This window comes from Petaurus breviceps, unplaced genomic scaffold (assembly GCF_028583685.1).
Source record: "Petaurus breviceps papuanus isolate PSGF00001 unplaced genomic scaffold, PetGlider_PUasm1.0 177, whole genome shotgun sequence".
NCBI classification, from domain to species: Eukaryota; Metazoa; Chordata; class Mammalia; order Diprotodontia; family Petauridae; genus Petaurus; species Petaurus breviceps.
Window position 1 is genome coordinate 6,505,681 of NW_027185776.1, and position 13,280 is coordinate 6,518,960.

The 13,280-nt window shown below is 33.9% G+C and overlaps 1 protein-coding gene across 6 annotated transcripts in view; it reads right to left on the minus strand.

Moving 5' to 3' along the window:
• The window catches only part of CPSF2 (cleavage and polyadenylation specific factor 2), a 48,676-nt gene that overhangs the window by 6,445 nt on the left and 28,951 nt on the right, over window positions 1–13,280 (minus strand). For 5 of the 6 annotated variants that reach the window (XM_069086051.1, XM_069086050.1, XM_069086052.1 and 2 more), the window contains 10 exons: window positions 12,704–12,863; window positions 12,507–12,612; window positions 10,446–10,575; window positions 9,428–9,543; window positions 8,416–8,603; window positions 7,058–7,348; window positions 4,325–4,425; window positions 1,843–2,043; window positions 587–739; window positions 31–256 (listed from right to left, as the gene is read on the minus strand). In XM_069086051.1, the coding sequence (XP_068942152.1) occupies window positions 31–256; window positions 587–739; window positions 1,843–2,043; window positions 4,325–4,425; window positions 7,058–7,348; window positions 8,416–8,603; window positions 9,428–9,543; window positions 10,446–10,575; window positions 12,507–12,612; window positions 12,704–12,863 (1,672 nt within the window). The remainder of the gene's footprint in view (window positions 1–30; window positions 257–586; window positions 740–1,842; window positions 2,044–4,324; window positions 4,426–7,057; window positions 7,349–8,415; window positions 8,604–9,427; window positions 9,544–10,445; window positions 10,576–12,506; window positions 12,613–12,703; window positions 12,864–13,280) is intronic. The other variant, XM_069086054.1, reaches the window with a different exon arrangement.

The following is a 13,280-nucleotide window of genomic DNA, read 5'->3' on the forward strand; positions in this document are numbered from 1 at the left end:
TACTTAGCTCAAACTCTAGGATATCATTACCTGATAGATATGAGTTTCACTGGTGGCATCTACTGTTTCATGTAGCTTTGGCATATACACTTTGATATCTTTTCCACCAAAAGCTCGGCAACATTCTGCCAGATCTTGACTGGCCTCTGGTGGTCCATGTACGATAATCAACTGCCGTGGTTTCATTTGATTAATTATTTTTTTGATGGAATCACCATCTGAACGTCCTTCATAGTCTATATAAGTAACTCTGGCTCTGAAACAAGGTACATAGTAATAAATGCTTAATTTCCTCAGGTTAATTTTTACTTAACCTAGGCCAGGTTCATAGTATTTCTCAAAAATGTCTATTTACAAACAGAATAAAACATTCATTCCAATTTTAAAAACAAAAGCATCTATTGTACTATAGAAAAAAGGAAAAATGCAAGACAAATGTGTTAGGTAATATGCATTATTAATAAAAGAATATAATTCTTTAAAGTTAATGTATGTTTTGCATGTAATTTCTTAAACTTTCCTGCCTTCTCTTTCATATCCACCATTTCCCCACCCCAACTTCGCTAAACACAACTGAGGCACTTACTTGATTTCAATTGATTCTGTTGCAGAAATGCACTTAGTAGGAACATCTGATAAATCTTGATCCATAGGTTCATCTCCATTTGTCAAGCCAGATTCTAATTTGCTTTTTTCTTCTTCAGTGGCTTGAAGTTCAGGCACTAAGAAATCTTCTGGTCTAAATAATAAAGCCTCACTATTAATAGTTCAGAAATATGCAAGATAATAGTACATTACTATCTAGTGCCACCATTAGTAACATCTGTTCGATTATTTAACGTATAAAGATGAGTACAGTTTAAAAACAATGCAAAACAAGACTGAAAAAGGTTCCATCTTTTACTATTATGATTTTTGAGTTCTAAGACACTTATAATGACAAAGTACAAGGCACTCATGCATATTTTCCTTAAACCTATCTAAAATCAGCATGGCCAACTTCACCTTTGCCTTCAACGCAAGTTCAACAGGTAGAGTGAGGTAGGAAAGAGAACTGGATTTAGAAACAGAAAATTAAGAGACCTGGGTTCAAATCGCAATTCTGCCAAAAACTACCTGTATGACCATGGGCAAGTCATTTGCCCTCTACAATCCTGTTTCTTTACCTACAAAATGAAGAGATTGGACTAGAGACCTGTAAAGTTCTTTTAAGCTCCCAGTGCATTACCGGTTCCTCCTCCCCAACTTTGAGCACATGATTTTATTTTATCCTTTATGGAGAAGTCTAAGTTCAGATGGCACGAACATTCCAATTTTTATCTCCTTTCATGACACCTGTTAACCTACAGGGAGTGCTTCCTGAGCTGTTTATCTTCTTCCAATAGATCATAATCATTTCCACACATTATCTTTAGTGTTTATATAAAGTGAACATCATCTTCTATATGAAACAACACACTTGAAGCAATTATCTACACTATTCTACTACTACTATCTATACTACTCTATCACCTATCACTTTTTTCTAAGTATTTTTAAAAAGTTCTATTTTCAGAACTTTAATTATCTTCTTTGAACTCTTTCTAAAACTTCTATTTCAGAGGCAACCCGGTGTGACTGGAACCCGTGTAATGCTGGACAGATGATTTAATGTCTTCTGCATTTAATTCTCTCATCTGTACAAGGGGGTTAAGACCTATTCTATGACCTCAAAAATTAATACAGTAAACAGAAAATAAGAAATTAAGTTTATTAAGTTTAGATAATTCTTTCAGACTTACAGTCTAGTACACTTAATACTTTCATTGCTAAGTAAAAGGAAAGTTTGTTTCAATCACATACTTGATAATCTCTCCATACTCATCCCATTTAATTCTTTCTTCTGGGGCAGGAAACATAGGATAAGACTTTTTAGCCTGTTTGAAGAAACTTCCTTTTCGGCTACCTTCACCTTTCATCATCAAATCATGCTTGGTTTTGTGTGCTGATGGTTGATCAATATCTTCTTCAACATCACTCTCATCACTAGAATCTATATCTGCCCTGAGATGATATTGAAAAATAGACTATAAGGTTTTAAAAATACAATTGCTTTCAAATTCTTGTTTTTAGTCAAAAATACAATATTTAACAAAACATGGCATTGGTTGTCAGGTGATGAAATCAAAGAAATACCATTGCTGGCTCAACTGAATAAGCTTCAACTGCGTGAAAGATAAAACTTCCTCCTAATATGCCAATAATAAATTCGAAAGAAAAATTTAAATCTTAAATTAGTACTTCTCTGAAGTGAGTCTTTATCCAATGTGATCTCTGCTAAGATTTTTCTCTTAAAAACCAGCATTGAAAGTGACTTATTTAATCCTGGCAAAAACACTACATTCAGGGGCGGCCAGGTGGCTCAGTGAGTAAGAGCACTGGCCCCAGTGTTGGGATGACCTGGGATCGAATCCAGGCTCTGATACTTAGCACCACATCCAGAAATAACTGGCTGTGTAACCTTGAGCAAGTTACTTAACCCCAATTCCTTTAAAAAAAAAAAAAAGAGCTACATTCATAAATTGAAGAAATTATTCACAAGTGATCAAGTTGGATTCATACCAAAAATGTAAAGATGATTCAATATTAAAAAATAACAATCATATTAAAAACAAAAACATATCACAAAAATAAACCACAAAGCAAAAGATACAGAAAAATCCTTTCATAAAAAACAATTATTTATACTAAAAACTCAGTAAAATACAGGTATAAAGAGATCTTTTATAATAAGATGAAAAGTATTCTTCTAAAAACTAACAGTTAGATATAAATGGAATGGGGGTGGCCAGGTAGCACAGTGAGTAAGAGCACCAGCTCCAGAGTTGGGATGACCTGGGATCGAATCTGGGCTCAGACACTTAGTACCCACCCAGAAAAGCCTTGAGCAAGTTACTTAACCCCAATTGCTTAGGGGCGGCCAGGTGGCGCAGTGAGTAAGAGCACAGACCCCAGAGTCCGGATGACCTGGGATCGAATCTGGGCTCAGATACTTACCACCACACCCAGAAATAACTGGCCGTGTAACGTTGAGCAAATTACTTAACCCCAACTGCTTTAAAAAAAAAAAGAAAAGAAAGAAATGGAATAGAATGGGAGAAAACCAGAAGTTTTGCCTTCTGTTATTTGAAATGGTTCCATCTCTAATCTATCTATAAATATTGCTTTGTGTAACTCTGAACAAAACAACCTCTTAGGGCCTCTGGTCATTCTCTAAAACCCTAAAGGCTATAGATGTGGTGCCAACTTGTACAGGTAGAGGTAGGTTTCTCCTCTGGGAGTTACTTAGGCCAATCATATCACTATATCCATTCCAGCTGATATAGTTCTAGAAATATCAGTAACAGTAATAAGAGAAAGTAATTAAAGGTAAAAAGAAGACAAAACTATCCCTATTTGCTTATGGAATGATGGTTTACTTTAAAAATGCTAGGAATCAGCAAAAAAGAAGAAAATTAACAGCTTCAGTAAAGTTGCTGGTTGTAAAAGAAATATATAAAAATAAAGAACATTTTCTGTAGAGCAACACTGAAATTCAGAAAAGAATGACAGAAAAGGAAGTCAGTACCACATAAGATATCTGGAAGTCAATTTACCAAAGCCTAATTCAATACCAGAAGAAACACAATTCTAACAAACTCCTTAAAGAAATGAAAAACTTAAAGAATTGGTGGAATATTCATTGCTCATGTCTGCATTGTGCCAATACAATAAAAATGACTACCCGTCACTCTCAATCTCTTCACCTGTCATTGGTTACTAAGTCTGGTTGTTTCTTCCTCCACAAATACCATCTCTCACATCTATTCTCTTCTTTCCACTCACAGAGCCACTACCTTATTTTAGGCTCTTATCAAAATTTACCTAGACTAATGAAATAGCCCCCTAATTGGGTCCCCTGCCTCACATCTCTCCCTTCACCAATCTATCATTTACACAGTTGCCAAAGTGATTTTCCCCAACCACAAGACTGACCATGTCACTATCCTAACTCAAATTGCAGTAATATCCTACTAATAGAAGAATACACTGGTATTCCATCTTTATCTTATCCTTTTATATTTTTGTGTGAGGTTTATCATACATGTTTATTTGTACAAGTATGGAATTTATTTTTAAAAGGCAAATATACACATATTAGGGTTCATGATCAAAAAAAGCTCGGAGTACACTATTATCGGGGACTGATTTCAGAGGGGTGCGTGTGTATCTGAAAATGAATGTGATTTATAAACAAAAGATATTAATAACAACTGAAAAGTTTTAAAATTTTCAAGTAACTTACTCCTTTGATTGTTCTAGTTTTTTAGCAGCTTCCTTCTTCAGTTTCTCTTTCTCTAGATATTCTTCAAGTTCTTTTCCTTCAAGCTTCACACGTTTTCTCAACTAAAAAACAATGGTTGAAGAAAGTATGAAAGAAACCATTATCAATTTTGAGGGGGAAGAGAATGGAAGAGGTGTGATCTTTAAACTTAAAAATTTTTCTCTTGAAATTATTCAAAGGTTCATCACATGTAAGTATCTGTTGATACTTACATTAACAATAAAACTGAATTGTCATGGCACTAGGGTGGATTTAACTAATTAAACTGTAGAAAACCATAAGTTAAGGTTATCAGTTTTCTTCTACAATGAGCACATCTATTTGTTGTTTAATATAACAGCAGCTGAAATTTACATAATCATTTAAAACATGTACATCACTTGACAAACCTCACTTGATCTCCACACTATCATAGGAATTGCAGGTATTATGATCCCCACAATACAGATGAGTAAAACAAGACCAGAGAAGTTAAATGACCCAGGATTACACTCCTACTAAGTGTTCCAAGGATACTTCAAGTCAGGTGCCCCTGATTCTAGATCCAGCACTGTATCATACTGCTTAATTTTTATAATCTCAAAACTCATTTAAAATTTCTGATGTCTTGTTTTAATGATCACTCACAGATAGGACATTTAATCGTATTTTCTTAAAATAATTTTACAATTCAGATAATTTAGTACTTAAATGTGCTCAGATATTCATAGATGAGATGCAGAAGGCTGTTTAACAGGCCATGAAAATCATCAAGTCCACCAGCAGTTACACACATTAGGTAAATGAACCCAAGAAAGAGTAAGTAATTTGCCCAAGATCACAAAGTTAGTTAATAACATGGCCCAAACTCTAATACTCCCAATTTCTAAGAGTAGTAATTATTTTTTAATATATTTTACTCTCTTTCCCTGAAAAGGCATTCCTTTCGTAGTATTTTATTTAAGCAACAAGTCCCTACATTTCTTTACTTTACTGTTAGCAAAGGGTCTCTTTTGCAGTTTCTAAACATTTCTAAAAACGCTATATGAATCTTATCTCAAACCAGTGCCTTGCACACAGTAAAGTTCTGTAATCAAATAGTTATTAATATGCTAAACTCCTTATCTGACAAAATCAAGGAATGAAAGCAGCTTTAATTGATGAAATATTCTGATCATTATACACAAACATACCCTGATTAACATCATGTTTCTAGGAAACCAATGATAAAGTGAAACATTATAGAGGGCAAGTAGCTCCATGGGAATTATCTATCTGGAGATAGATTCCTGGGAGTCCAAAATTTGACTATAAAAGCCCCAAATGAGCCTTTTCAAAATGCCAAGAAGACAATAGGGAATAGAAGTACTGCGTCTGAACTGAGCACTAAGTGCACTGAACAACTGGGGTCTGGGCTGAGCACTTTTTGTAGTAGCAAAGAACTGGAAAAAAGTACATGTCTATGGATTAAGGAACAGCTTAACAAACTGTGGTATGTAAAAGAATATTACTACGCTTTAAGAAACGAAAAGATGATGAATACAGAGAAACATGGAAAGACTTACATGAAAAAAGTGAAGCAAGGAGAGACAGGAAGATAATATTCATGATGATTACAACAATGTAAATAGGAAAAAAAACCCACAATTGAAAAATAACTATTGTGACACTATGAAGAAACAAGAATGGGACCAAATGGCGTCCTGCTAGACCTTTCAAGGGGAGGGAGGGGTGGGGGTGGCAGGAGAGAAGGAAGAGCATTAAGAGGTATCAAACACTGCATATAATTTCAGACTTTTTAGTATACTGCTCAGTTTTGCTCATTTTTTTTTCCTCCTTTTAAAAAAAAATTCTTCAATTTAAGTGGCAACCCTCTAGGGGAGAGGGGAAGAACAGGCAACAGAAAAATAAATATCAATACACACATATTTAAAAAAAAAACTTTCCTTTAGGAAAGTAACCATCCAATATGAATCTCATGTGATCAACTCAACAATATCATAACAGAATTTTGTAACATTATTATAGTAAAGTTTGGCTAAAAATGTATTAGTGACATTACTATGAAAGAGTGTTGGCTCAGGTACCATTTGTGCAGTTTGTGATTATATGTCATAAATGCATTAACAATTTTGAAAGAACTGAAATACAAATGCAATATCTAAAACACTAAAACTAAACACAATTTAATGTACTGATTTGAAATGTACTTTGAAATCTAGAAGTGCCTTAGAGTCATTGTTATAAACATAAACATTGTTCTATACGTGAAATGTTCAAAAATTTTTAAAATTTTTATTATGAGGGGGCGGCCAAGTGGCACAGTGAGTAAGAGTGTTGGCCTGGGTGTCGGGAGACCCGGGATCAGTTCTGGCCTCAGATACTTAACACCCACACAAAATAACTGGCCGTGTAACCTTGAGCAAGTTACTTAACCCCAATTGCTTAAAAAAAAAAATTTATTAAGAGGCTCCAGCTTGAGAGAATGTACTATAATTAGAAGTTATAAGCTCTTATTCCACAATGATATAGATGAGCTTTAACACTTCATACATATTAGTTTAAATGTATGTTTTTTGCTGAAAGTATTTATTAACAAAAGTTAAAATTGTACTTAAATGTCAATAATTATTTTTAAAATAACAGTTGTTTGTAATCCACCTGTATGACATATTTCAAAAATCTTTGGGTAAACTATATAAATGTGTTTCTTACCTCTATTTCTGTGATTTTCTCAGAAGGGTTATCTATTAGGAAACGTGCTAATGTTCCAGGGGTAGTTCTATAAGTTAGGATGATTGAATTTTTAGAATCCTGGCACCACTGAATAAAGAGATCTCTTGAAAATCCACATTCCAAATCAGGTTGGCTGGCAAGTACAACTTTGGGGCTAGGCACACGAGCCAGATCAGAAAGACCATGACATAAAGAAAGATGGCGAAACTGAAATGGGTTATTTCTTTTGTCTTCGAAACATCTCATTAATTTATCACTCATCCATTCTACCTAATTGGGAGAAAAAGATAAGTCATTCAGAAATGGTTAGTTACTATGCCATCTAATTTTGGTGAAAACTAAGTGTTCACAAACTATTTCAAATTAAAAAATATATATTCCACTCTAAGCTTCTCTAAGACACATTATAACCCTCAATATAAAATCATTACAAATATACTACTAAGTTTAAATTTTAATATTTTACTATGAAAACTACATAATAAAATGGGTTTTTTTTTGTCCTTGTGACGAAGAAATGTAAAGTCAAATTCAATTAATGATAGAATTGAAAGGTACCTTAGGGGCGGCCAGGTAGCACAGCGAGTAAGAGCACCGGCTCCAGTGTCGGGATGACCTGGATCAAATCCGGGCTCAGATACTCAGCACCACACCCAGAAATAACTGGCTGTGTAACCTTAAGCAAGTTGCTCAACCCCGATTGCTTTAAAAAAAAAAAAAGGTACCTTAGAGGTCATGTAGTCTAACTCCCCTCCTTTTACATATGAGGAAACTGAGGCCAGAGAACCTTCATTGGCCAAAGTCACATAAGAAGCAATTCCAGAATATAGGTTTAAGTTCAAGTTTAGTACTCTTTCCACTATACCACACTCACTGCAGCAGCAATCAGCTTTTTCAGATGCCTAATTGCATGTCTTCCATATAATTTCTTTGTATATTCTCTGTTCTATTTTTATACCTCACTGTACGATTTATGTTCTGATTAATTTATAAGACCTCTCAGAAATATATGGAGGAAAGCAAAGCATAAACCCTAAATATGTAAAATATCTTCTTATTGCCTAAAACTTATCACAAGTGATATCTCTTCCCCAAAAGAAAATGACCTCAAATATTCCTAGCATTCAAACAATAAGGAAATTTGTCTAAGGAGTGAATATGCAAATAAAAATAAACAAAAATAACAATCAGCAGAATTTGAAACTAAGAAGTAGATCAAGAACATTTTCTATACACACTAGCACAAAACTGTTTAAAAAAAAATACCCAACGAATGCCCATAAGCTTGACTTGCTATGTCAAACCTTCAACCCCATTTATTATATCATAAAACAAACCTGGGACTTAGAAAACTCCACCACGTTGTAGCTGACATTATTCAGGAGTGCTAATGAGTACACCCCCAGTCCTGCATCTTTAGTTCTCCAAATCTGATCAAGAAGTTGAGCAAGTTCTAAAACTCTGCCTGCTGTGTCCACAGCTATTAACACATTCCCATCACCTCGAAGTGTTTCCAGGACATTTGCTAGAAAAACATGAACATAAAATTTGGATAACTATATTCTGATCCAGTATTAAAAAAGGGTAATTTTGTCTCTCCCTTTATCTTCATGTTCACAGTATGAAAAAAAGAAAGTTTGGAATAAATATTCTGTTTCTGATTTGGCATAGTAATTGAGGGCCAAACTGAGACTAAGATAAGGACATCACGAAATATTGTTTTTTTGCTTTCTTAAATACAACATGGAAAGAACAAATAACTGAACTGTGCACTAATAGAGGGAAACAGTATAGAATACAATAAAAAATGTGTTGGCCTTTGAAATGTGGTATACAATAAAACTGCAATAGAAAAAAAATCTATATACTAAAGAGACTTGCAGTGTCACCTGATTATCCATTTTAAACAACAGTTGATACAACAAAATTCTAGCACAATAAAAGAATTTAAACATACATTTGGCATGTGACTGTATGTGTGTTTAGTAGATAGTCCTAGAAAAATATGATTTAGAAAAATACTCCAATTTTCTGGACATTATAACAACTGATGAGAGAATTAGACTTGTGTACGCTGAGAGGTGAAAAGCCAACTCAGAATGAAAAATTTTCTGAGGACAATCCAAAAATTGTAGAATCAGCATCAACTGTAATGGATTCTTGTGTTAAATGTTATTGTGATTACAGATTAAAATAGAACACAAGAAAAGAAGAACACATATAAACCTTACTTCCTTTAAGGGAGAGTCAATTCAACTATCACAGTGAAGAATGGCAGATACATGGAATGTACATAGCAACAATTTATTCTATAATCTACCGCTGATTTAAATATAACAAAATACATACTGAGTAGTTGTTCATCCCTTTGTTTTCGTCTGGGCTGCACATAAGTAGCATTAAAGGAATCTGTGATAAGCAGCGAAGGTCTGCTTAACATTTCCAGGGAACATCCATTTAAGTGACTGTGAACAAGAGTTTAATTCTCAATACAAGATATAGGATATCTCAATGTGAAAACTGTAATCCAATATAAAAGTTAAAATTTTTATGCTCACAAATAAAAAAAGATTTTTAACATCAAATTAAGACCAAAATACCTTTATAATGATGACATAAATGCAGTTATATATGTGCTCTACTTAAGAAAACACAGTTTTCAAAATCAAGATTTACAAAATGGAGGGTAATTTTTTGTACTACAAAAAGGAACCACAAGGCTCCTCTAAGTAGCAAGCATTAAAAATTATTCATTGGTAAAAACTCAACAATGTGCCATATTTCTAAGAACATCTATTGCATGGAGCAAAGGTGTCAAACACAGGCCCTTACCCCCAGAGTGCAGCCCAAATCATATTAAAATGTAACTGGGAAGTATTTAACAAAATAAATAAAAATATAATAGAACAGAGAGATAGTATTAATATGTTGTTTTCTAAGTCAATACGTGGCTCTCAGGGGTCGTCATTAGACTGTTTAGTAGTTGTTTCTATTTTAGTTTGACACCACTGATATAGTGTATGTGACACACACATACTAAAAATAACTTGCCATGTCAATTTTCACAGCCCCTTCCTCTTTTCCTCCAACAAAAAATCTAATCATGCTTATTTTTAGAAAGTTAAGACTAGGGGTGGGAGGAAATCAACTAACATAAGAGTCACTTTGAAAATAAGAAAAGCCCTTCAGTAGTTAAGGTTATTGACACTTGATGTTTTTGAGTTAATCCAAAATCAAGAGATTTGGGCGAAAGAATTGAATCTAATTTAAATAAACACTTTATCTATGCAATTCCACCTTCATGAAAATGAAATTATAAAGTACATCTAACTGCATTTCCCATAACTTCTTGTTTTGATATACATACATCTCCCTCTTGTGGTTGAAGTCAACAGCATAAACGATTTCCTCTTCTCCATCTTTGACTATTTTCCATATTGTTCCTCCTATCATGTGACCAGCTGGAAGAGGTGTGATGGACAAACCATGCCCTTTGCCTGTATCAACAAAAAAATAGTAACACTAAGACTTTGTTGACAACACACACTTGTGAATATGGCAGGTGACTCACGTTTCTGCTGGTACAGATCATAACCTTTATCTAAATTCCCTGCACAATGACTGCTCAAGATTGAAACTGGGCACCAAAACAAGGGGAAATTTAGATAACAAAATATATAATTTTTTTTATTATATAACAAAAAAACACTCAGATAACAAAAGGGACACTTTTTAAAAAGTAGATCAATGAAACAAACTTAATTAAACAACGGACAAAAGCAACTAAGAACAGTAGCCCAGTGTTTTATAAACTCCAGAACATAACTTAGTAAAGGAAGAACTATCTGTTCACCATGAATTACTGGGAAAAGTGTAAAGCAGTTCAGCAGAAATAAGGGTTAGAACAACGCCTTACATCATATTTGGCAAGTCCAAAAGATACATGCAAACTAAATATAAAAGGTCACATCATAAAAAAAATTAAATGAGACCTTATGCATCTTTCACAACTATGGCCACAGGAGTAACCAAACAAGAGATGTTAGAGATCATAAAAGATAACACCATTTTTTACTACTTCAAATTTTAAAAGTTTTGCACAAATAAAATCAATGAAGACAAAAAAGAGAAACTGTAGAAAGCGAAAATATTTGTGGTAAATATAACCAACAAAAGTCTGATATCCTATACACACACGTGTGTGTGTATGTAATGGATACAAATATATAACATGAAGAGCCATTTCTCAATACATATGAATAGTTTTTCAAAGAATAAACTCTAGGTATGGATTACTACTTGAAAACATGCTCCAAATCCAGCTTCTGACTGAGCTGAAATCAAAGCTAGGCTTTAAGTCTAGCAATAAAAGAAATGCAAATCAAAATAACACTGATATTTCATGCCTAATCCACTAATTAACCAAAAAAAAAAAAAGGTAGGGGAAATCAATGTTGAGGAATTATGAGATGAAAGACTTGATTTTGTTGTTAGAAACACTAAGTTCTGGATTCTGGACCACCAGACTGAATTTCAACTTGCATTATGCAAAAAAAGGAGATTAAACGTCCATATTGGCAATCCTACAATAGGGCTACCCGAAGGAAGTCAAAAACAGAAACAAAGGTTTAAAATACACCAAAAGTCATAGCAAGACTCTTTATAGCAGTGAAGAATAAAAAAAAAAAAGTGTCCATTAATTGGGGAATGGTTAAGAAAAACCACGGTAGGTAAATATTAAAATGCAGTACAAAAGGATGAATATGGGAAATTCAGTGAAACATGAGAAGATTTATACAATCTGACACAGCAAAATAAGGAGAACCAATGGGACAGCTACAAATTAAAAGATCACTAAAAGAAGTTGGGCTCAGCAACTGAAAAAATAACAAAGGTCATAGGGGGCAAATGATGAAACTTAAGTTCTTCAGGGCTACCAGGACTCATATACTATCATACATATTGTCAGATATGGTCTCTGCATCAGATGTTTTGGCTTAAGTATTTTCCTTTGTCATAAGGGACGGTTAAATCTGGAGGGACAGTAGGAAATGACTGTAATATCAAAACACAAAGCATTAAAAAAAACCCTTATTATCTCCCCTGAGACCCTCACCACCCCTGCTCCCCAGTGCCTTGTGCCATTGTTGGGAACACAGTAATTAAAGACTTAGTTTATTAACTACCTGGTTTCTTTAGTTTATTAACTACCTGGTTTCTTTAATCAAACTCAAATTTTTAAAAACTATATCATAAGGTCTGATGCGATCATCATTTTGTTGGTATTTAGTTTGGGATATTTGGGTCTTTAAAACGTTTGGGAGCTTTCTCTAGCTCCCAAAGGCAACATAAATTTTAGTGTTTTCAGAAGGTCTGAAAGTTTTATTGCAAAAGTTGAGTTTTTTCCATTAATTTCAACAGTTGTTACCTTTCAAATTCACAATCTGAGAGAACTTGAGTTGTTGTATTTTATCAAAAGCTGCATCCACATCATCCAGAGTAAAAAGTGTAAAATCCTCTGTGTTATGACGAGACTAAAAGACAAGAGACAGGGAAACAAAAGGTTAGTAAAAGAAAAAAAAAGCTGTCAGAGCTAAAAATTTGAAAACATTAAAAAAAATTTACCTGATAAAGATCATACATGAACATTTGTCCCATCTTATAAACAGGAATGGTTGCATAGATAGCACAATTCAAACCCAATTTTCCAACAGCATATGGGAGGGCACCAAGATGGAGAGGATCAGGATGAGACAGTAGTACTGCATCTACCTGGTGAACGTGTCTAGAAGAACAGAACTAAAACGATTAGTTTCTGGCATCTATTAGGGTAGTACGGAGTAATGGAAAGAATAAACTTACAGTAACGAAATCTGGGTTCAAACCTAAGTTCTGACACTTATCAGCTGAGTGGTATCATGGGGAAACATCTTAGCCTCATCTTTCTAATCTGTAAAATGGAGATAATACTTGCCCTAGTTTTCTTATGGGATTGTTGTAAAGAAAGCTCTCTTGTAAATTTTAAAGCATTTTAGAAATCTGAATGATAATTATCTTATTCCCAAGGTAGAAATAAGAAGAGAAAGTCAAATTAGCCAATTCTAATGCTTGCTAGTAATCCCAAATCAACATTTGTGATAGGCTGAAATTAAAAGCAAAAATTGGATTATGGATGTCAATCATAATGCTACCCTGTTCTCCT